Source organism: Rhincodon typus, chromosome 30, assembly GCF_021869965.1.
Source record: "Rhincodon typus isolate 14 chromosome 30, sRhiTyp1.1, whole genome shotgun sequence".
NCBI lineage: Eukaryota > Metazoa > Chordata > Chondrichthyes > Orectolobiformes > Rhincodontidae > Rhincodon > Rhincodon typus.
In genome coordinates, this window is record NC_063361.1 from 9,783,138 (window position 1) to 9,807,505 (window position 24,368).

A 24,368-nucleotide genomic window follows, 5' to 3' on the forward strand; every position below is an offset into this window, starting at 1 on the left:
AACAGAAAACTCCCTGTCACAAACTGCATTCATTTTTTAAAAGTTTTTTTTCCCCTTTTAAGAATATACAAGGACTGATTTAAAAAGCCAGTTCTAACTCCAGTGGAATGGACTAGGGGTGCTAAACGTTCCCATGTGTACCATCCTGTATTTGAGCATTAGCATGCTGTGAAGGTCACAGTCAAAGAATTGTGCATTGTAGGTAAAGACATTCTCTAATTCCAAATGCTGCAAACCAGTTTTTAAAAAAGGACAAAGGTATTTCAATCAGTCTACAAAAACGAGAATCTCAAAAATCGACTGCTCAACTATTGTTGCTAAAGCTACCAGTAACCCCACTGCAATGTCCGAAATCTTCAAACATCCACTCTCTGCAAACAAATCAGAGATCTGTATAATTTTTTTTGGCTTTAATATTTCTGGACTCACCTCTTAATTCTAAATTGTATGAATATATGTTGCATTCATTTTTTTTCTCTGTTGTAATTAATAAACTTATAAATATACTATAGTCATAAACTCATTCTTTTTCTTAAATCAAGAAAGCCTAGGTAAACTGATTCCTTTTAAAACATTATTAGTTTATTTGGAGAATGGTATTCAAAAGGGAGGTATTCTATTCAAATTAACTTTGTTGGAACCAAGCAGTGAATAAAGAAAGACAGCCAGTTCATCTGTCCTCGCTCAGGACAGCAACAGCTTGGGTATCCATATTAAACTATAGAAAAAAAAATGGGCAGTCTTGCCTGGGGGCAAAGGTATGTTCCTGACCTCCCTTGCTGCAGTATGGAAAATTCCAGTGGAATCAAGACTAAAGGTTAGTGGCCTTGAAGCCAAGTCACAACACTATCTATCTTCTGGATTGAGGCTGCAGTAGGTGATGTAACTCAGTAAAAGCTATGAATGGTGCCCTCCACTTCAATGGCAGTTGCTCCTTTTTCCCCAGTGTGCTCCAACCACAAAGACAAGTCCAGTCATAACAGCAACCAATGGAAGTACATTTGCTACATTAAATTTTTCAGTCATAAAACACAGGAAAAAGTATCCACATTTTCCATGCTGCCTGAAATGAAATACCTGCAATCAACCTGTAAGTATGCCATGATCTTTTTGAATATCCGAGGATGTTGCCAGGAATGGAGGGTTTGAGTTATAAAAAAAAAAAATAGGCTGGATATGCTGGGACTTTTTCATTGGATTGTAGGAGGTTGAGGGATGGCCGTATACAGGTTAATAAAATCATGAGAGGCGGAGATAAAGTGAATAGCAAGGATCTTTTCCTTAGCGTCGGGGAGTTCAAAACTAGGGGGCATATTTTTAAGGTGAGAGGAGAGTTTTAAAAAAGGACATGAGGGGCAACATTTTTTAGAGTGGTTTGTGTTTGGAATGAACTGCCAGAGAAAGTGGTGGATGTAGGGACAGTTACACCATTTAGATGCTATTTTGATAAGTGCATGAATAGGAGGGGTACGGACCAGGAGCAGGCAGGTGGGACTAGCTTAGTTTAGGATTAGGTTGGACCGAAGGGTCTGTTTTCATGCTGTATGACTCTCTATAAATGTTTATTGGAAATCTTGTAAATGGTACCCTAGCCCTTTGCTCACCTAGGTTTTGGGCATGTTCTGTATGAGCATGATAAACATGAATAGTAAATAGAATATACTGATATTGTCAGTGAAATGGCACCTTCCAAATAAAGATGTTAACAATCTTTTATTTAAAATTGAATGATTGTTTTGAATTTGTTGCTGTTACTCAATTGAAAAGGGCAATGCCTTTTAAAAGAGTTTTAATGCCTGGTTGTGGTAGGAAGAATAATTGGACAACAAACTTTAATTAATGGAAGTATTTGTAAAGTTACTTTCCAGAAGTCACATTTTTTGTTTCTTAACAATTGCTTGTATAAAAGGGCTGTTTTGGACTGAGGAAAGTCTGAGCCCCAGCACAACAGATACTTCCTGCAGTTATAAGTACTTCATTGTGTTTGTGGATAAATTTTATTTTTCAAACTTAATAGTTATAAAACGTCACATATACAGAATCATCTTTTTGAGTCCTCTGTCCAAAGGCAGGTCCTTGGTAGTTATCTGTTGAATAATTGCAAAGTGCCAGAATTTTTACTATAGAGATAGTGAAGAGGCAGGACCCAAATCTAACTTGGCTGGAAAAGGGAACAAACCCCATTCTGTACCCTGTTGGTACTAATCTGACTTATGTCCTACCAGCTAACCAACATCCCACATATGGAATCAACATGTGTCAATATATTAGTGTGGGGAAAAAAAAACCTTTAAAAACATTGATGTTCTGCAGTTATACAATGACAGTTACCTGAGCATTTTTTTCGATATTCTTAGTAGAAATACCTTCAGTATAAATTGTCAGATCATTAATGAAAATGAGTGCTTCCAATTTTTCAAAAGCAATTGCCTATCTTAGATTTACAAAGTTAACACAATGTTTATGTTAATGATTCCAGGAAGGCACTTGTCCTCAGAAGTTCTTGGAGGTTTTGATTTCTTCATGTCTCTGTTCCTTCCATACCTTCTGTAGTAAAACTCAAATCAGAAAGAATTTCTTCTTGTCCCTCATGTTCAAATTGACTCCATGAAATGTCATTTACCTGTGAAGAAAAACAAACCCAGAAACTTATCTCAGGATACTGCAAAACAGAATGTGAATTTAAAGGTTTCTCAGAGCAGGAGTAACTCCCCATCCCCACTCCCTTCAGCTGATGAATCAGTAGAATCTCCATGTTGAACAGCACTTGGAGGAAGCACCGAGGGTTGCAAGGGGTCAGCATTTACTCCAGGTATAGGACTTCAGTGTCCACCACCAAAAATGGCTCAGCAGCAGCACCACCACTGACCAAGCTGGTTGAATGCTAAAGAATATAGCTGCAAATAAGGGTCTGTAGCAGATAGTGAGGGAACTAATTAGAGAAAAAAAACAAACATTCTTGCCAGGCAATGAACATCTCTAACAAGACAGAATCTAGCCATCGTCCCTTGGAATTCACTCACATTAGCAACATCATGAGGGTTACCATTTACCAGAAATGGAATTGCACTAGCTACATAGGTTCTGTGACTATAGAGCAGTTCAGAGGTTAGCAATCTTACAGTGACTATGTCAACCCCTCACTCCCCAAGGCCTTTCCACTATTTATATGGCAGAGGTCAGGGGTATGATGAAACACTCCATTCTTGCCTGGATGAGTGCACCTCTGCCAGCATTCAAGGAGCTCCAGGTCAAAGCATTCGGCTGTCACTACATCCAAACATTCACTCTCTCCACCACAACAATCAGTACCATCCATAAGATAAGATGCACTGCAGAAATACATCATGGCTCCTTAGATAGCACCTTACAAACTCATGACCACTATCATCTAGAAGGACAAGGACAGCAGATACTTCTGAAGCCACCACCTGAAAGTTCCACTCCAAACCACTCACCATCCTGCCTTGGAAATATATCATTATTACCTTAGTGTCACTGGGTCTAGAACTCCCTTCTTAATGCATTGTGGGTCCATCTACAGCAAATGAACTGCAGTGGTTCAAGAAAGCAGCTCACCACCACTTCTCAAAAGCAACTAGTGATCGGCAAGAAATGATCACCCAGCCAGTGATGCCCACATGATATGTACGAATGAATGAACAAATGAACGAATGATAAATATAACAAATACATTTTATTGCATTGGTCCCATCTATATAAAAAGGAACATGTTTTCCACTTCTTAAAGAACTTTTTCCAATCTTGATGTGTCCAGTGACCGTACCTGCAGTTGTGTTTGAAGTTCCTCCTCTGTGAAACAGTCAGTTTCATTGTGTTCTGAACTCCATTGCAGAGACACCTTCCCATTCCCTACAAGAAAAAGAAAGGAAGGGAAAGTTAAACCTACAGTTGTTAGCAAATGATAAGCAGCATCTCAACACAGGATTCAACGAATGCAAGAAAATTAAGGACAAAATTAACTATTCCATTATGCCTATCCCAGGCACTTTCATCCTTTCAAAGTCATGCAGTCAGAAATAACTCAAACGAATATCAGAGAAGGAACTTACAGGAAATAACTGTCCAACCCCCAAGGACTACCAGACTTGCTCTATGAGATCACGGGGGCTTAATAATTTGCCCAAGCCCAATAGCTCAAGATATTTTCCACTTAGAGAAAACTGTCCATTACCCTTTGAAATACTTGCATCAAATCTGCATTAACTGTTGATTTTTATGTTCACTTAAAGCTACCATTTATTGTTACATTTTAAATTGCCACTCGGAAGCGATGGTGAGATGCTTTCTTGAACCACCGCAGTCCATGTGGTATAATTACACCCACAGGGCTTTTATGAAATAGTTCTAAGATTCTGACCCAGCAACGGTGAAAGAACACATTACAGTTCCAATTCAGGATGTTGGGTGATCAGAGGGAAGTTGAGTGGCGATATTCCTAGCATAGTTTCTCGTCATTCTTGCTGATTAAGGTCACAGGTTTGGAAGATGCTGTCAAAAGAGGCCTGGTGAGTTGCTGCAGCCTACCTTGTAGATGGTATATAATACTGTCAATTATGCACCAGTGGAAGGAGAAAATTGAATAGAGTACTAAATGAGTGGACTGCTTTGTCATGGATGTTGAGTTTCTGAGTGTTGCTGCAGTTGCACACATCCAGGCAATTGAAGAGTAATCTATCATACTCTCAACTTGTAGATTTGGACAAGCTTTGAGGAGTCAAAAGCTACTTGATTCACCACAGAATTCCCAGGCATTTACCTGGATAATGGTAATCGCAGGATGATGAAAGTGGAGGATTTGGAATGGCAATTCTGTTGAACTTCCAGGACATGGCTAGATTCTTGCCTGTTTGAGATGGCATTGCCTGGATATTGCGTGCATGAATGATACTGATTGGCCCAAGCCTGAATGCTGCTTGTCGGCATGGAATGCTGAAGTAAAACTTCCTACTGTTACATTTGTTTGCTTATTGAAAGCAACAACTTTCAGTGGCATTTCAACATCTACATAAAAGTAGACTTATATACAAGCAAAGGTTCAAAATTAGCCCTAACCTTCTCCTCTTGTAAAAGCATGTTGTAATAGGATCTCAGAGATAGTAAGAACTGCTGATGCTGGAGTCTGAGATAACAGTGTGGAGCTGGAAGAACACAGCAGGCAAGCTGATGTTTCAGGTCAGGACCCTTCTTCAGAAATGGGGGAGGGGAAGGCGGCTCTGAAGTAAACAGGCGGGGGGGCGGAGTCGGGCTGGGGAAGGTAGGTGGGATGGTGATAGGTGAGTGCAGGTAGGTAGTGATGGGGATTTGTCAGTGAGGTGGGAGGAGCGGATAGGTGGGAGAGAGGACTCCCACAGCTACCTAGACTACACCTCCTCTCACCCACTTTCCTGCAAGAATGCGATCCCCTACTCCCAATTCCTCCATCTCCACCGCATCTGCTCCCAAGATGAGGCATTCCACTCCTGAACATCCCAGATGTACTCGTATTTCAAGGACCGCAACTTCCCCCACTTCAGTGATCGAAAATGCCCTTGACTGCGTCTCATGTTTCCCACACCTCTGCCCTCACATCCCCTCCCTGCAATAAAAGCAAAGACAGAATCCCCCTTGTCCTCACGTATCACCCCACTAACCTCCAGATTCAACGCATCATTCTCTGCCACTTCCGCCACCTGCAATCTGACCCCACTACGAAGGATATATTTCCCTACCCACCCTTACTTGCCTTCCGTAGGGACCGCTCTCTCCACAACTCCCTCGTCTGCTCCACACTCCCCACTAGCCCCACCACCCTGGCACCTTTCCCTGCAACCACAAGAGGTGCTACACCTGCCCCTACACTCACCACCACCACCAACCCCCGCCCCCCCCCCCTCCCGCCACCGTCCTCACTTCCATTCCAGGCCCCAAAAAAACCTTCCACATCAGACAGATCTTTACCTGCACATCCACTAATGTGGTCTATTGTATCCGTTGTTCCCGATGTGGCCTCTTCTACATCGGTGAGACCAAGCGGAGGTTCGGAGACCAGTTTGTACCTGCACCTGGTTTGCGACAAACGACGACCCCTTCCAGTTGCGAACCACTTCAACACCCCCTCCCACTCCCTGGACGACATGTCCATCCTCGGCCTCCTCCAGTGTCACAACGACGCCACCCAGAAACTGGAGGAGCAGCAGCACCTCATTCCGCCTTGGGAGCCTACAACCTAATGGTCTCGATGTGGACTTTACTAGCTTCAAAATCTCCCCACCCCCAGCCTCATCCCCGCCTCCTTGACCTGTCCATCTTCTCTCTCACCTATCCGCTCCTCCCACCTCACTGACAAATTTCCACCACTACCTACCTGCAATCACCTAACACCATCCCACCTACCTTTCCCAGCCTGACGCCCCCCTCCCTATTTATTTCAGAGCCCCCTTCCCCTTCCCCTCCCCTATTTCTGAAGAAGGGTCCCGACCCGAAACGTCAGCTTTCCTGCTCCTCTGATGTAGCCTGGCCTGCTAACCCTATCGCTCCACATTGTAATAGGACCTGCTTTGCTCCTTTCCCGGGCTACCTGGTAATTAAGCCTATTATGTTCTTACCCACACCTTCAATGCAACCAAACATACAAGGTTCTGAAATTTTTTGTAAGATTACCATTAATAACCTATTGCATTGAGTATCTTGGTCTTGGGAGATCCAGTCCCCAAAACCTATCATATATAAAACACAGTAAAGTTGTGTAATAAAATAACTCGTTCTTGGAAATGAAAGACTGTCTACTGCAGGGAGTTCTAATACACCGTTTGCTTAGTAAAGCTTACCAGGGTTCGCTGACAGCAGTGCGTAAGCTTCGTCTTGAATGCCAAGTCAAAAATGGCTTTCAAAAATTATGTTCTTTTTCACATTTGGAGTTAGTGATGCACAATTTCTACTATGCTTATGGAGGAGGAGGATAGAGGTCAAGAGGGAAAGGTGCTTAAAAACGTTTTACATATGTAGAGATCAGCAGCATAGTGGTTACATTATTAAACTAATAGACAAATTGCCTGGGCTAATGCAACGACCATGTAACTACAAAAATAACCCATATAATTCTCTAACGACCTTCAAGGAAGGAAATCTCCTGTTCAATAGCTCATCTAGTCTATACGAGACTCCAAACCCATACACAGAAATGTGGTTGATATTAACTGCCCTTTGAAGTGGCCTGGCAATGTACTCAATTGTTCCAAGAAGAAATGAATCATTAAAAGTTGGTACGTAGGTACAGCATGTGATCAGGAAGACGAAAGAATTGTTGGCATTTCTTGTAATAAGAATCCGGTATAAAGCAAGAAATTGACAGGTCTTGTGGCACATAGGTACTGTCGAGCCAGCAGGCTTGGGTTCCAATCCCACCTGTTCCAGGAGGTGTATAATTACATTTCTGAACAGGTTAATTAAAAAATAACTAAATTCAGAAATTGTTGCCACAGATGCAAAGGGTTTTCGTTTAACCACATCTGGAGTACTGTGTACAATTTTGTTCTCCTAATTTACAACAGAATATAACTACATTAGTAGCTATTCAGACAGGTTTCACTTGACTCATTTGCTAGATTGAAGGATGATCTTATGAGGGAAGGTTGAGCAGATTGAACCTACACTCTAAGCTTAAAGAATGAGAAGGGATCTTATTGGAACATTCAAAAACCTGACAAAATCTATAACTTGGGATACAGCTAAAAAATTAGGATCCTCCATTTAAGACTGAGATGAATAACTTTTTTTCACCTGCTTAAGAGTGTTGTTACGCTGTGGAATTCTCTTCCTTAGAGAGCAGTGGAGGCTGCATCATGGAGTTGCAGCCACAATTTGATCAGTCATGATCTTATTAAATGACAGAATAAGCTTAATGGGGTGAACAGCCTACTCTTTGTAATTCTTGTGTTCACAACAACCTTCTCTAGAAAAATTAGGAATAAGCAATAAATGCTGACCTTGCCAGTGATGCCAACTTCCCATGAATGAATAAAGTACCATCTATGGTAAATGGTGTTCTCAATCATGTGAATTCCACTTTGTTTTGTTGTTTAAGCCAGGCAGGTTTCAGGATAGAAAAGGACCTTTTCTGTGCTACCAGAACTCATCATGCCTACTATGTGACCTCAGGACTAGGGAGGGGAAAATCTGTCAGTGTTGAAAAGCCTGGGAGGAAAGACAAAAAAAAAAAAATGGCTACATGGTTTAACTGTGATGCCTTCTTGAGTTGAGTAAAATGCCCAACTCAACATCTTTAAATTCAGAAATGAAAGATGGACACTTAGAGGGGAACATTCGTTCGAAAATCACACACCAACATAAAGTCAACTCAAGAAAAGGGGAGGAGAAAGAGAGCTTGAAAGTTACATTTCTTTAATGAGTGCATCCGCGAGTGTCTAGATATCAATCCAATGTTTAATTAGTGTCTGACATCAAGCACACTGGCTGTAAAATCTTCTATGTTGATAGTTGAGAAAATGAAGCCTCTGAACAGGCATTTATCTTTCCCTTTATTCAATAACTGTTTCAAAGTCAAATTTTCTCAGTGCTGGTAGAATTTCATCACTCAATATTTCCCCTTGTTGTGCGGAGACTCAAGCCATTTTGAAATGTGTTCTGCACTGCTACTAATCATACAACTGAAAAGCTAAAAATTTGAAAGTTTTAAAAAAGTTTACCTAGGACAACAATGAAGACCTTCTGAAATGCATCTGATAAAGCTTTCTGTGTTGCAGCCTTTTGAGCCCTTCCAACTTTCAAGGCAAAATTGAGTGGATCTACAACAGAATAAAAGCTTAACAATGAGTGTTCAGATGATTAGGAATATTTGATTAACAATATATTGCTGCAGACATATTTGGAAGAACTCAAATAAATCCTTTCAAGTCTCAAAGCATTTCACATCTCTTTGACCATTTTAGAAGAGTAATGCTTTTTTTTAAAATTGCATACAGTAAGATCAAAGACAGCCAATAAACAAACAATGTTTTAGTCTTTTTATGTGGTGTTTGTCAAGGACAAACTCCCCAGTCTTTGAAAAGTACTACTTACTCCTTCACATTCACTTCAATAGGCAGATGGAACTGTGTTTGTCTCGTGAAACAAAGCATCCCCAAGAGCATAACACTCGGTCAGTACTATACTTATGTGGATCATTGGGTGAAGTTCTGCAGTGAGGCTGCATTCGTGATGTGATGAGTCAGAGGCAGACTGTTTCTGTTGCGCCAAATGTCTGATTACATTCACATTCACACTGGTAATCTGAATTGCTTGCTGTCTCGGCCAATTGTACCTTGAATTTAGAAGAATCAGACAAAGCAACAGTTCTATCCACAAGTTATAGAAACACAACTGATAATGACAGTTTCAAATTGTGCAGTGTATAAATCCAAATTAGTTACCTGTTTTAAAAAGATTAACAATATGATTTAGCTTTGATCTTTGAATGTGGCAAATTGAGTCAATGGAACCTCAAATATCTAGCATAACGGAAACCATTCACACTCACATCCCTGTCCTTTACACCTACAGCTTCCCAGATACAGGGTGAATACCAGAACAAAATCATTAACTTCAAGCAATTTCTTAGTAAACCCAAAACAAAATCATTACAGAGATCAGTGACAGGATTTCACTTGCAACCGATAACTGATTTTCACAAGCATGTGCATTCTAAGCTCCTAGTTTCCATAAAATCAACTGAATATTTTACTCCCATCGTGAGAGATACTTCAACTGAACTGAGCCATTTGCCACTGCATTCATTGTACAGCACTTTCCATTACGGTTTACAATGTGGTGTTAGCTTCTGAGCTTTTGTCTTAATTCCAAGCCTACTTGGGTTATCCTTATGTCACTAAATTACAGGTAGGGCTTAAAGCAAATTAATAACTTGCATTTATATTGAATCATTAATGTGGTAAAAAGTCATGAGTGCTTCAAAGGAGGTTGAGACAGTCACACAAGATGGTATTAGGTTAAATAAGTCAAACTTGTTCAAAGAAGTATGTTTTAAGAAACAGGGTAGAGAGGAATATGGGGTTCAGGGATAGAATTTCAGATCTTAAGAATCTAGACTGCTGAAGGTAGTGTCCAGCGATGGAGCAATAAAAACATGTGCAGGATGCCCAAACTGAAGAAACACAAAATCTCAGCAACCTGCAGGGGCGAGACCATGAAAGGATCAGAAAACAAAGATGAGAATGTTTAAAATCAAAGCAATACTGAACTAGTAGCCAGCATTAGTTAGCAAGCACAAGGGCGATAAGTCAATATGGGCATAAGTGAAAGTTAGGATCCAGACAGAGTTTGTTTACAACACTAACTATAAGCATAATTCCGGAGTTGTATCAATGACATCCAAAGCATCTTCCTTTAGAATCATTTAATTTTAAACTTCTTTTGCACTGTTCAGACACTTCAAACAGCATTGCAGGATATTTATCAGTCGGTTTCTGTTATTCATCTATAGCATTTGTAGTGTTTTCACTTAAACACTGCAAGCATGGGAAGGGTACAGTTCATATCATAGCAAGAACAGTGTTGGTGGAAATGAATCTGCTAGAAACTCTTTTGCCACAAATAAAATGAATCACACAAAACCCCATAAGTAAGATCCACTTTTAATATATTTCTTTTCCCCAGTTCTTCCAGGGTTTGTGATTAATGCCTACAGTATAATTCCTGATGTGGCAACTATCTTCTGTATAACTGAAACAATTAACTTGTACCCAAAAGAAATAAATCTAACAATAAGATCATCCTGGTACTTCCCTATGTCCCAGTCACAGCTTAAAATTAAAACAGATAAAATATTTAATGTTATGTTTAATATTTAATTGCTGTATTCATGAGTGAAGATGCTGAAATCAACATCAAATCTGGTTTTTAAATGCATGTCCTGACTCCAAATGGTGTTTTTATAACCAAAAACTTCTGCCCCATAGCATCTGAAATCATTCTACATCCTTTGCTTTTTGCTCCCTTGCAATTCTACAGTCATGCTTCCGCCTTTCATTCATTGGTCCTTAGTTTGATCATTGAATCTGTTCTCATGCCCTTCACTCATTAAGTTCTACTATTTATTGTTTTCTATTTCTTGCATCATCATTCCCACAGCTGTGTTTTATTGCACTCCATTTGTCAACTTTACTGCCTTTGCTTATGTTGATATCCAGGGTTTTGGCTAGCTGTGGTTCATTAGATTTATGTTGTTGCCGATAGAGATACTTGCAATTAAAACACTCTTTATAGCAAGATTATGTTAAGAAGGGGTGCAAGACTGAAAGAGAGACAGATTGAATAGACTGAAATATTAGCATGGTAACAGGAGCAGGAATTGGAGAAAGACAAAGAAAGGTAGATAAGTTCATTGTTAAGCTTCGCACATAACCAGTTGAGCTGCTAAGTATGATTCAGTTATCTGGAAACCGACAGCATAAAGGTTAATTTAGTTTCACTGAGTGCAGCAACTAATGACATTTAACCTGCACATATGGCTTTGGGGGAGTAGTAACAGGAAAGAGTGTCAATCATGTAGCTAAACAGAGAAATCACATTTTAAAATATACACATATAGGATCTTGACCAAAACCATAACAGTGAGATGCATCTCAGCTGGTCCATTGTAAACATAATTTGGATAAGGCTTTTTAAAATATTTTCTTGCAGTAGAAAAAAAAACTTGCTTTTCTATTTAAAGTTCCAGTACAGACTTGAAGGGGTTATATATTATCACCTGTAAAGGTTAACTCCATTCTAAGTGTTTCAGCAGTGTGGAGAAATGGCTTTTTGTGAGCCCATAATGGAAACATAATCATTACAGTATTAAAATAAAGTAAGCTCCTATACGTTTCAAATTTCTATCCAAAGGTTAGCTGCAAACCGATTCTGTGCTTTTCTCAATATGAATGGAAGTTCCAGTTTGCCTTTGACTCCAAGTCAGGAAAATGAGTTGAGATTCTATTCCAAAGTACAAATTTAAAAGTCATTGAGGAAAGACTACATTGCTGAAATTATTCTTATAGATAAATGGCACATGAAGATAGTATTGTAGAATGGTAGCAAGTGATATATTGACCAACATCACTCTTGATAATACCAATAAGAAGACATTCATATAGTGCCTATTATGCAAGTTCCAATTTATTTCTCACCTGTTGTGTCTTGGTCAAATTCTTCAGAAATCCCAATACCTTTACAACACATGCCGTAATTTCTCAATTTAACTTCCATAACACAAATATATTTCATGCTCTTTCTCTCCAGTTGCACCAATTCCTGTGTATTTTCTTCACATCCACCTGAATTAGAAATATTCTGGAGCTGTATATTAGAAACAGAGGCTGCAAATAAGACAATGAATTGAGAACTAGAACACAGACACCCTCAGCATATACAACTTATGCAAGGTCAGAAATCACACAAGACGAGGTTATAGTCCAACACGTTTATTGGACTATAACCTGGTGTCGTGTGATTTCTGACCTTGTCCACGCCAGGTCCAACACCGGCACCTCCACATCACAACTTATGCAGGAATTGGTGCTTCACAAATCAAATTGTCAAAGGTAGCCTGGAAAATTAATTCATAGAATAATTCAAGACCGTTTCCCAGAATACTACAACATGGCACCAACCAAGGCATATATTTCAGATTCTGTATTCTGGAATGTGATAGGGTAAATGAATAACCTCACAGTTAAGTAACCTGTGAACCAGAGCGACCTTAATGGTACAATTCATTTGGAATAGAATTGCATGTGAATTTATTCATGTACAATTTCAGTGATATGCTTATATCTGAAGGAATCTTTAATTTTGGTAAGCGAATTACATAGCTTTATGCCTAAATTTAATTGAGTAAATGGATTAAAAAAATACAGATAGATAAGCAGTGATACATTCAGAACAATTCTCAGTGAAACTACATTCCATCAAGAAGCAATCACCACAGTAAAAGTAATTCAGCAATGATCGACTAAAGATGTTAAGTTTTGAATGAAAAGTAAGTGTGCTCCAAAGACAAGAGTGTCATTAAAGATGGCTGCGGGCAGCTGTGTGCACATGCATGCCTCGTGGAGCCCAGATGACATTGATCTGTTGCAGCAGGAATCTGTTGCTGTTATGCCATTTTGCATGCACAACGGCAGTCACGTAAAGTATCTATTTTACTACAAAACACTCTCAGAATTAAATATAGCTTTTTGAAACAATCACACTCTCATACAAGTGATACATTAACCTCTGTGGAGTGATTGGTCGGCTCAATCCAGCATTCCAAAAGGAATAAATCCTTCATGATCAGAATATTTAATTTTTCTAGGAACACTTCATGACGTCTACCCTGTGAATGGCTGGGCAGGACCATCTTTGTTACAATCAGCTACTGTTCCATTGTTTTGTGGTGATGTAGACCTGCAATACATTTCTACTGCCCATGTGTGTATGGTGTGCCACGTAGTGAGATCACTGGCTTTAAATGGAGCCTTGAAAGAATAGGCTCAAAATGTCAAAGTATAGTGGTAAGTCTGAATATTTGGAACAGTTGTGAAAACAGCAAAGGATGGTCAAAAATTCAAAAAGTCAAAATAAAATCATACAAGTATAAAATAGCAAGAAATCTCAAAACAGATTGCAAGTTCTTACAAGTAAGCAAAATGGAAGCAAAAGTACACACAGGCTGAGAGGAAAGAAATTATAGTGGGAAGTAGGAAAATGGCAGAAAACAAAGTATTTGGTACCCAATTTCACAGTAGAACGTCCAAAAAGTATTCCCAAAATGACTGAAAATCAAAGGGTATATGAGAGTGAGGAAGTTAAAGTACTTAAATCAGCACAGGAAACTATGGGGACAGTAAGGGGCAAATCTCCTGGACACGAGAGGCTACTTTCTAAACTTATAAAAGAGGTGCTTTCAGAGAGGTTGGAAGCGCTGGTTGTGATTATAGAAAATTCCTCACATTACAGAAGGGTATTAAGGGAGGGGAAGCTAGCAAATATTGCACTGCTATTCAACAAAGCAGGACAAGAGAAAAAACATATAAACACACGAATTAGGTGGAATAAGCCACTCAACCAAGATCGTGACTGTTTACTCCATATTCCTGCTTATCCCGATAATCTTTCAACTCTTGTTCATCAAGAACTCACTTCTGCCTCACTGTTTGAGGAAGAGCATTCCAATGGCTCATGACCATCTGAAATTTTTTTTTGTTTATCTTAAACGGGAAACCCCTTATTTTTAAACAGGACTCTTAGTTTGATTCTCCTACAAGAAGAAACATCCTTTCCACATGTCATAATCCCCAAGGATCCAAATGTTTCAATCAAGGTGCCTCTTAAATCTTCTATACTCCAACTGACACAAGCCTAGCCTGTCCAACATTTCCTTAAGACAACCCGTCCATTCCAATTATTAGCCTGGTAGACCTGTGAACTGCTTCCTTGCATTTACATCCTTCTTTAAATAAGGTGACCAATACTGTATGTATTTCTCCAAATGTGATCTCAGCAATGCCTGTATGACTTAAGTCTAACTTCAATACATTTGTAGTCAATTCCCCTCACAACAAATTAACTAGGGCCATTTTCTTAGACCAACTTTGCACCTTTTATGGCATACTGATGGTAAACGGAAAATAGTTACTGAATATTCACACGAGTGGTGAAAATGTGAAAGTCCCTTTTTCTTTCTTATAAGAAAAAAACCTTCATTCAAACCTAGTTTATTTCCAACATTTGCAGCTGCAGCATGATAAGAGGTTCCTCATTCTGTGTCATCATCAATGGGGCAGTTTCTTTCTAATCTGGTGACATATTGCTGATCATGTGCTAAGTGCATGAATGGTAAACTAATTTATAGGATGATAGCTCATATTCACGTAAAGCACCTCATATAAAGTGTAAAGATACCCGAGTGCTTTATGCTCAGGCCTTGTGCTGTGGCATAAAGGAGAAAAATAGGGGTGGAATGTAGCATGAAAGTATAGTCAAAGAAAAAGTGTCGGCAGGAGGCTTCTAAGACATGGATGGAAACAGAAGCAAAGGTACCAAAATAGAAAATTACAGGTTGGAAAGCATAGTGATTGAAGGAGCAACGATCAGTGGTGCAAGGATGTGACAAATAATCTGGTATTGGAAGTAGAAAGAACACATGAAAATATAACTAGAGGAATGTGAAAATAGAGAGATTTAAATGAAAGATCAGAGCTTGAGGTTGATACTATTGGCAATGGAAAAGACTGTGAAGCCGAGTAGACCAGATATTGGGTGACTAGCAAGGTTCATGTGCGGCAATAAATCAGTTTTCTAATACGGTTACTAATTTAGAAAGAATGAAGACAGCAAGAACTGCAAAATAATTTCAGCCTCAAGAAGAAAAAAAGTGTGGATGTATTTTTCATTAATAGATGCAGAAACAGGCATTTCAAGCAAGAAAGTAATTCTAGTGTCTAGTGCAAGAGTGTGGTAAGAAATTAAGCTCAAGAATGTACAGTTTGAAAATTTGACACTGGGCTCAGTTTAGAGATAGCTGGGAAAGATTTCTGTGATCTTTGCCCAAACCAAACTGGAGAAAATAAGTTATTCATGTCTAATTCTTGAACAAGCAGGTGAATACAGTTACAACACCCACAGAGTCATGGAAGGAAATAAAGGGGTAAAATTAAACATCAATATACACTTGGAAACTGATCTCATTTGTCCAAATATCAACAAAAGACATGCAAATAATGAATCAGAGTTCCATCAATACACAGCTTCACTGATAAACTACAGGTGACCATGCCAGCATGACATGAAATGCCATTCGATGCAAAGTAGTATGCTTTTCAGACTAGAGGCCTGCGACCAGTGGTGTGCCACAAGGATTAGTGCTAGGTCCACTGCATTTTATCATTTATGGAGGTATGGTTAAGAAGTTCGCAGATGACACCAAAATTAGCGATGTAGTGGACAGCCAAGAAAATTACCTCCGAGTAGTACAGGACCTTGATCAGATGAGCCGATTGGGTGAGTGGCAGATGGAATTTAATTTGGATAAATGTGAGGTGCTGCATTTTGGAAAGGCAAATCAGGCCAGGACTTATACACTCAATGGTAAGGTCCTGGGGAGTGTTGCTGAACAAAGACCTTGGAGTGCAGGTTCATAGTTCCTTGAAAATAGAGTTGCAGATAGACAGGATAGTGAAGGCAGCGTTTGGTACGCTTGCCTTTATTGGTCAGTGCATTGAGTGTATGAGTTGGGAGGTCATGTTGAGGCTGTACAGGACATTAGTTAGGCCAAAAACTTTTGGAACACTGTATTCAATTCTGTTCTCTCTGCTATAGGAAAGATGATGTTGTGAAACTTGAAAGGGTCCAGAAAAAAAACTTAAGGATGTTGCCAGGGTTGTACGGCTTAAGCTTTAGGGAGTGGCTGAATAGGCTAGGGCTATTTTCCCTGGACTGGAGACTGAGGGGCGACCTTATAGAAGTTTATAAAATCATGGGGTGGGGTGCACAGATAGAGGAAATAGCCAAGGTCTTTTCCCTAGGGTAGTGGAGTCCAAAACTAGAGGGCACAGGTTTAAGATGACAGGGGAAAGATTTAAAGGGACGTAAGAGGAAACTTTTTCATGCAGAGGGTGATGCATGTATGGAATGAGCTGCCAGAGGAAGTGGTGGAGACTGGTATAATTACATTTAAAAGGCATCTGCATGCCTGCATGAATTAGGAAGGGTTGAGGGGGATTTGCTGGCATTTGGCCCAGATGGGACTAGATTAATTTAGGATATCTGGCTAGCATGCACGAGTTGAACTGAAGGATTTGTTTCCATGCTATACATCTTTATGACTCGATGGCTCTAGTGGTAATGCACCAAAATGCAATGCACCAGATGGACAATGGAGGAGAATTTTTAGAATAAAGAAGCATGTTCAATGTGATTCAATACAGTGGAGAAATAATCGAAGATGAAAAGAAAGTGACCTACAATCAGTCATGGAGGATATCCTGGGAACTTTGATCAGCAGGACAAAAGACTGATTGAAATAGCAAGCATGAATAGGAGTTAACATGCAGTCCAGGATGCCAGGAAGGTTGTGTCAAGTATGATCGCAGACAGAGGGCAGACAGAAGATGGACCTGAAACTGTAAACTAAAAAAAAAGTGTTTGTAAAGATGGAGTAGCTGGAAGTGTGATAACAAGGTGTAGAGCTGGATGAACACAGCAGGCCAAGCAGCATCAGAGGAGCAGGAAGGCTGACGTTTCAGGCGCTTCTTCAGAAACAAATGAGATCAGTTTCCAAGTGTATATTGATGTTTAATTTTACCCCTTTATTTCCTTCCATAACTCTGTGGGTGTTGCAACTATTCACCTGCTTGTTCAAGAATTAGACATGAATAACTTAATATTTTCTCCAGTTTGGTTTGGGCAAAGATCACAGAAATCTCTCCCAGCTATCTCTACACTGAGCCCAGTGTCAGAAATTTGCAAACTGTACATCCTTGAGCTTAATTTCTTAACACACTCTTGCACTAGATTTTCTGAAGAAGGGTCTAGGCCCGAAACGTCAGCCTTCCTGCTTCTCTGATGCTGCTTGGCCTGCTGTGTTCATCCAGCTCTACACCTTGTTATCTCAGATTCTCCAGCATCTGCAGTTCCTACTATCTCTGCAGCTGGAAGTGTCCCCAGTTTTGGGTAAAAAAGACACACAAGTGCTTCATAGAGTTGTATAAATTGACAATGGAGGGAACGTATGGCAGATGACGCAAGGAGACAACCAGCTATGGAAAATAAAATTTAAGTTAATGCTTTCTGCAGGACAATTTTACATTGGACAGAATAATGCCTTGTAAATAAGACAACAGTTGAGTATAAATCATGTTTGTAATATTTACCACGTATGTTTGAGTTTATGATCTCCACACTTGAAGGTCAGTGAACATGTTTTTAATAAAGGGAAGCACAAATAACCTGTATTTGACCCTGGACAAACAAATGGTGAAGAGTTATGAAGATCACCATAAGATTTCAATGCTGTCTCAAGCCATGGGAAAGGCTGAATGGAGTTGAAGTGTGAGGAATTCAAAAGGTAGTTTATTTTTTGTGAATGTGAGGGGAAGGTGAAAGGTTTTAAGATAGAGAGAGAGAGACAGCAAGTGACAACAAATCAGTAAATCAAAGGCTCCAATTCAAGAACAAGACATATTCAATATTACACTCTGTGTGGCTGACAATAACCATGTAAGTGTAGGTGAAGGGCAAGCAGCTACAGTGAACAACGTTATTTAAAAAGTAGTGGAAGTTTACACTACAGCATAAAAATGGGCTGCTCAAGTTCGTTTCAATAAATACTTTAAATACAAGGAAGGCCATTATATTTTATTCAGAGATAGTAAGATTGTTTTGAATGTCTATTTTCTACTTACTGCAATTATGCGACTGCACCAGCCATTAAAACCAAGGTAGTAATTGGCCAGTTCCTGGCATTTGATGCTATTTAGAGGAAGTTGGTTCTCTTGGGAAATTTTCATAGACCATCGCTTTGTGCACATTTGAACCTATATAAAAAAGTAAAGAAACAAAATTAGAAATGCTATCTACACATATTGAATAACTTACTAAGAAGCAATACACTTAAGAAATTCTGACAAAATGCAAGCCTGGTACCTCAATGTCAGCCAGGGTTTTTGAAGGGAAAATGGTGTAAAGTTTGATTTTTTTTTTAAAACTGATACCATGATGCATGGTGGGTTAAGTTACAATTAATCAATTGCAACTACTTGCAACATTGCAGTCTCCAGGCAATAGTGACAGCAGATTATATGATAATCTTCATCTTTGCTTAGTCCCAGACTTCTAACTCAATTGTATGAGTTTCAGAGCATCTATTTAGTTTGTACTGCAGCAGAAATAGGTCTGATGTCAACATGCCTGCCTTGGCAGAACAGCACCATTTACAATCAGTACAGCCACGAAGTCAGCTTTTAAAAGAGGTCTAACTGCCACATGTTAACATCAGGTTTTAATGCAAATATCAGGCTTTCAATAATAGGGTATGGCCTGGTAATGCTTACATGTGCAATGTTACTAAAAGAGAAAACGTCTGAAATTACGGGTAGCGTAATTATAAATTCTTATTGTACATAAGAACTTAGTCAATCACCTGCAGCATGTCATAAGGCAGTTAAAATCAAACATGGTGGTTCAAGGGAAAAAGAAATAATGGAGCCACATCCAATGGAATCCAAATTTTAAAGCTGTTAAATTTTGCCCTTATCCTTATGTTGTCATTATCGAAATACATAGTGAAATACCCAATCTGTTATGCACCGGACCAAACCCACACCCCCAGCTCCCAAAATATATTAAGAAGATAGCCTAGACTTAATGTTTTCTTATTTTAAAGGTAAGTGTAAGGCATTCCATTCCAGATGCAATTTGATTGGTCAAACTACTTGACTTTAAGCTAAATACACTTTATTTTTACACTACAGTTAAAACACAGACAAAATTTAAAAAAGGGTTAACTGTATCTATTGAAATACTTAATAAAATAACATATACATTAACAACTAATTAACTGTTTCAATATAGTAACATCCCATAAACACACCCTTGGCAAAGGCAAATTCAGTAAACAGATTGTCTCACATGAAATTCTAGCAGCAGAAAGAGAACCCCAGCTTTTAGCTGTAACAGAGATAGGAATAAGATTTCACATTCAGCTTCAAGACCCATGCAACTGCTGAAAGCTATAATTATCAGGTTGCTTCTGTTTTTCCTACTTCAAAAAACCCAAGGCTTCACAAGTTGTGTACTTTGTTGGCTTTGAGCAGACCACTTGTCGCCTCTGTCTCAGCCTTTCTTAAGACAAAATATACCTCTTAAAGTCATACTATCCTCACAAATCACAGAAAACTGCAATGCAGGTGCAGCAGATAATTTGGAAGACAAATGAAATAATGCAATATGCTAAAGCAATAATGCATAAAAGTAGGTAAGTGTTGCTGCAACTATACAAGACATTAGTGACACCAGACCTGAAGTATTGCATGCAAATTTGGCCCCCTTGAGGGGAGATGTAGTTGCATAAGAGGCAATTCAAAGGATTGTCACTAGATTAATTCCACAGAAAATGGGTTTGTCCTGTGAAGAAAGATTGAGCAGTTTAGACCTATACTCTCCAGAGTTTAGAACAATGAGAGGAGATCATGTTGAGGTATAAAGATGCTAAAGGGGATTGACAAAGTAGACTTAGACAGCATGTTTCCACATGTGGGGTAATCTAGAATGAGAGGTCTTGGTTTTAGGATAAGGGGTAGCAGATTTAAAACAGAGATGAGGAGAGGTTATTTTTCTTGAAGAGTCATGAATCTGTGGAATTTGTTAGCCAAGGCTGGTGGATAACACAACACTGAATAAATTTGAGGAGGTGGTGGACAGATTTTTGACAAGTAATGGGTTGAAGGGTTATGGAGAGCAGGCGGGAAAGTGAAGTTGAGGCCAAGATGAGATCAGCCATGATTGTATCAAATGGCAGAGTAGACTCAAGCAGCAGAACTGCCTACTCCTGCTCCTAGTTCTTGTCTTCTCAAGGACACCCACCTACCACAAATAGCATGGTAATGACTGCACTGGTGTGAAGGGATTAATTATGTTATGTTAATTATACAAAGTTATAGTGGAAAAAGTGGAGTTTGTGCAAAAGGACTTTTAATATATTAATGAATTACAGATATACAGGGTTACCAAAGATGTCATTAAAATACAGAAATATAGAAACTTTAAAATGCAACGTGTAAAACTACGATGTGAGATAAGATTTTGGGAATTTGGATTTTAAAATAGAGGCAAAACATATGTACAATCCTGTGAAACTTTATTTTCAAAAAAATGTCATTTGAAAGTGAAGCAACTACATCACTTCCACAAAAGCATGTTTTGTCAGTTAAGTGCCCAGCAGGATACCTATGGTGTTAACTGGTCAAGTGACTACAAAGTTCAACTTTTATGACAGACAAAACAGACCAGGGACCACAAGTGATTTTAGTTTAATTCAAAATAGTTCCAGTTCAGAAAAGCAGTTTTAGCCTAGCAAACGTTAGTTTGTGAAGTCATCAAGCTGAAAGAGTTTGTGTAGAAGTCCTCCTATTATCAGAACTGAAAAAAAAGGTCTCTCAGCCATAAAACCTGCCAAGAGACGTCAAGTAACAAATTAAAAGGAGTTAAGACAGGAGTGACATTTTACTGAGTTTGAGATTCTATAAAGGATGTTGCTGGGAAACAGGTTTAAAATTTGGTTTGCCATTTATGTAAATATTTTTCTGAACTGTCATGAGTTTTTTACTATTTTGTGCGATAAACTTGTGTTATTTTGTTAAAGAACATTTTTAGTCTGGTGTTCAGTGATATGTATGTATGTCAATGGACAATGGTTAAATTCTGTGTTGTTGGAGATGATCGTTGACTGGCATTTGTGTGGCATCAATATTACTTACCACTGTTTAGTCTAAGCCTGGATATTGTCCAGGTCTTGCTGCATTTGGACACGGACTGAACTGCATGCATTTTTGGTTAATTTATTTAAGATGAGGGAGATACTAAATGAGTATTTTGCATCAGTGTTTACTGTGGAGAAGGATATGGAAGATAGGGAACATGGGGAAATAAAGAGCGACATCTTGAAAAATGTCCATGTGGTGCTGGATGTCTTAAAACGTATAAAGGTGGATAAATCCCTGGGACCTGATCAGATGTACCCTAGAACTGTGTGGGAAGCGATTGCCAGGCCCCTTGCCAAGATATTTGTATCATCAATAGCCACAGGTGAGGTCCAAAAGACTGGAAGTTGGCTAATATGATCCCACTATTTAAGAAAATTGGAAAGGAAAAGCCAGGGAACTATAGACTGGTGAGCCTGACAGTGGTGAGCAAGTTGTTGGAAGGAATCCTAAGGAACAGGATTTACATGTATTTGGAAAGGCAAGAACTGATTAGGGATAATCAACATGGCTTTGTACATGGGAAATCATGTCTCACTAACTTGCTTGAGTTTTTTGAAGTAACAAAGAAGATTGATGAGGGCAGAGCGGTGGACATGTTTCTATATAGACTTCAGTAAGGCATTCAACAAGGTTCCTCACAGTAGACTAGTTGGCAAGGTTAGATCACATGGAATACAGGGAGAACTAGTTCGAAGGTAGAAGACAGAGGGTGGTGGTGGAGGTTGATTTTAAGAACGGACGCCTGTGACCAGGGGTGTGCCACAAGGATCAGTGCTGGGCCCACTGCTTTTCGTGATTTATATAAATGATTTGGATGTGAACGTAGAAGGTACGGTTAGTATGTTTTCAAATGACCACCAAAATTGAAGGTATAGCAGACAGCAAAGAAGGGTACCTCAGAGTACAACGGGGCCTTGATCAAATGGACCAATGGGCCAAGGAGTGGCAGATACAGTTTAATTTAGATAAATGTGAGGTGCTGCATTTTGGAAAGGCAAATCAGGGCAGGACTTATACACTTAATAGTAAAGTCCTGGGGAGTGTTGCTGAACAAAGAGACCTTGGAGTGCAGGTTCATAGTTCCTTGAGAGTTGCAGGCAGACAGAGTAGTGAAAAAGGTGTTTGATACACTTGCCTTTATTGGTAAGTGCATTGAATATAGGAGTTGGGAGGTCATGTTGCAGCTGTATAGGACATTGGTTAGACCACTATTGGAATACCGCGCACAATTCTGGTTGACCTACTATAGGAAGGATGTTGTGAAACTTGAAAGGGTTCAGCAAAGATTTACAAGGATATTGCCAGGGTTGGATAGTTTGAGTTATAAGGAGAGGCTGAATAGGCTGGGGCAATTTTCCATGGAACATCAGAGGTGGAGAGATGACCTTATAGAGGTTTAAAAAATTATGAGGAGCATGGGTAAGGTGAATAGCCATGGTCTTTTCCCTCAGGTGGGGGGACTCCAAAACTGGAGGGCATAAGTTTAAGGTGAGAGGGGAAAGATTTTAAAAAGGGATTTAAGAGGCAACTTTTTCATGCAGAGGATGGTGCGTGAATAGAATGAACTGCCAGAAGAAGTGGTGGAGGCTGGTACAATTATAACATTTAAAAGGCATCTGGATAGATATATGAATAGGATGGGTTGATAGAGATATGGGCCAAACACTGACAAATGGGACTAGATTAATTTATGATATCTGGTCAGCATGGATGATTTGGATTGAAGGGTCTGTTTCCATGCTGTACAGTTCTATGGCTCTATATGCATAAATAAGAATGCCTTGCCTTCAATTCCACATTAACTTGAGACCTGCCATTGAAACTTGATTTATAGACCATGCAAAATGCTTCGAATTATTTTTAAAAGTTGTTTAGTGAAATAAAAGTTACAATTAGTGGAATCAGAATTAGTTGAAGTGGAAATATTGCAAAATCAATGTGATGAGGGAAGACTTCTGCTTTATTTTGAAGACTAAAATAAACTTTGGTTGCATTCAGAGATCCATGTTTAAAGTTAACAACGATATTATCCTTATAAAATCTACACCATTTCAAATTAGCTCTTACCTTCAAAGGAATTGTCTGGAATAAACACTTCTCATTTGTATAATTTTGGGCTTTGGCAGCATCAAATGCTGAATAAAATTTGACAATGGCATAATACCCTGGTTCAACTACAGCAGCATTCCTGCAAACCCGCACAGAGTAGAGGAGTCCAAAATCAGAAAATGCTTTGAAAATGCAGTCCTGTGGACACAGGAAAGGCCAAAGGCTACTATAATTATGAGACGGCCACTGATTTTCCACTCCCTTAGGGGGTGGATATACTTCACTACAAGACTATATTTCCCCTTGGCCCCACAGTAGACAGGGCTGGTTACTCAATACCAACCTGGTCCCTCAGTAGTCACACTTCACCCCTCCCCTAACACCCACTCTTCTACAACTTCCAGATATCTCTTTCCTTCCCCTCTCTCCCCATCTCGTCAAACTCTCCTCAATCCCAGCCTCCCTTCCCTTTACACCTTCCTTCACCATCTAGCCCATGCTCACTCCAGTCCCCATCTCATCACCACCTTCCCTCCCGTTTCCCTATTCCCCCCCTCCCCCCCGTCGTCCCATTCAGACTCTCTGTTACCCAGGTCCTTCCCCCATCACCCCCCAAACACCTCCACCTCTCCTCCTACCCCAACCTCTCCATCATTTCCTTCCCATTTTCCATCCCCTCTTTCCGCCACTTCCCCACCTCCCCCATCCACTGCTTCCTTCCCCATTTTCACCCCATCCCCCACCCCATTCTGCCTCACCTTCCAACACTTCCCCACCCCCCCCGACATTCCCCCCAAC

The 24,368-nt window shown here is 39.6% G+C and overlaps 1 protein-coding gene across 2 annotated transcripts in view; it reads right to left on the bottom strand.

The window, feature by feature from the left end:
• Positions 1-1,974: 1,974 nt before the first annotated feature.
• The window catches only part of rdm1 (RAD52 motif containing 1), a 23,055-nt gene continuing 661 nt past the window's right edge, over positions 1,975-24,368 (bottom strand). The window contains exons 2-7 of one of the 2 annotated variants that reach the window (XM_020509697.2): positions 23,589-23,768; positions 18,444-18,575; positions 12,186-12,354; positions 8,709-8,807; positions 3,788-3,873; positions 1,975-2,623 (exon numbers count right to left, since the gene is read on the bottom strand). In XM_020509697.2, coding sequence (XP_020365286.1) covers positions 2,522-2,623; positions 3,788-3,873; positions 8,709-8,807; positions 12,186-12,354; positions 18,444-18,575; positions 23,589-23,768 — 768 coding nt within the window. In that variant the 3' untranslated portion in view covers positions 1,975-2,521. Of the gene's footprint in view, positions 2,624-3,787; positions 3,874-7,994; positions 8,197-8,708; positions 8,808-12,185; positions 12,355-18,443; positions 18,576-23,588; positions 23,769-24,368 lie in introns of those variants that run through there. The other variant, XM_048614783.1, reaches the window with a different exon arrangement.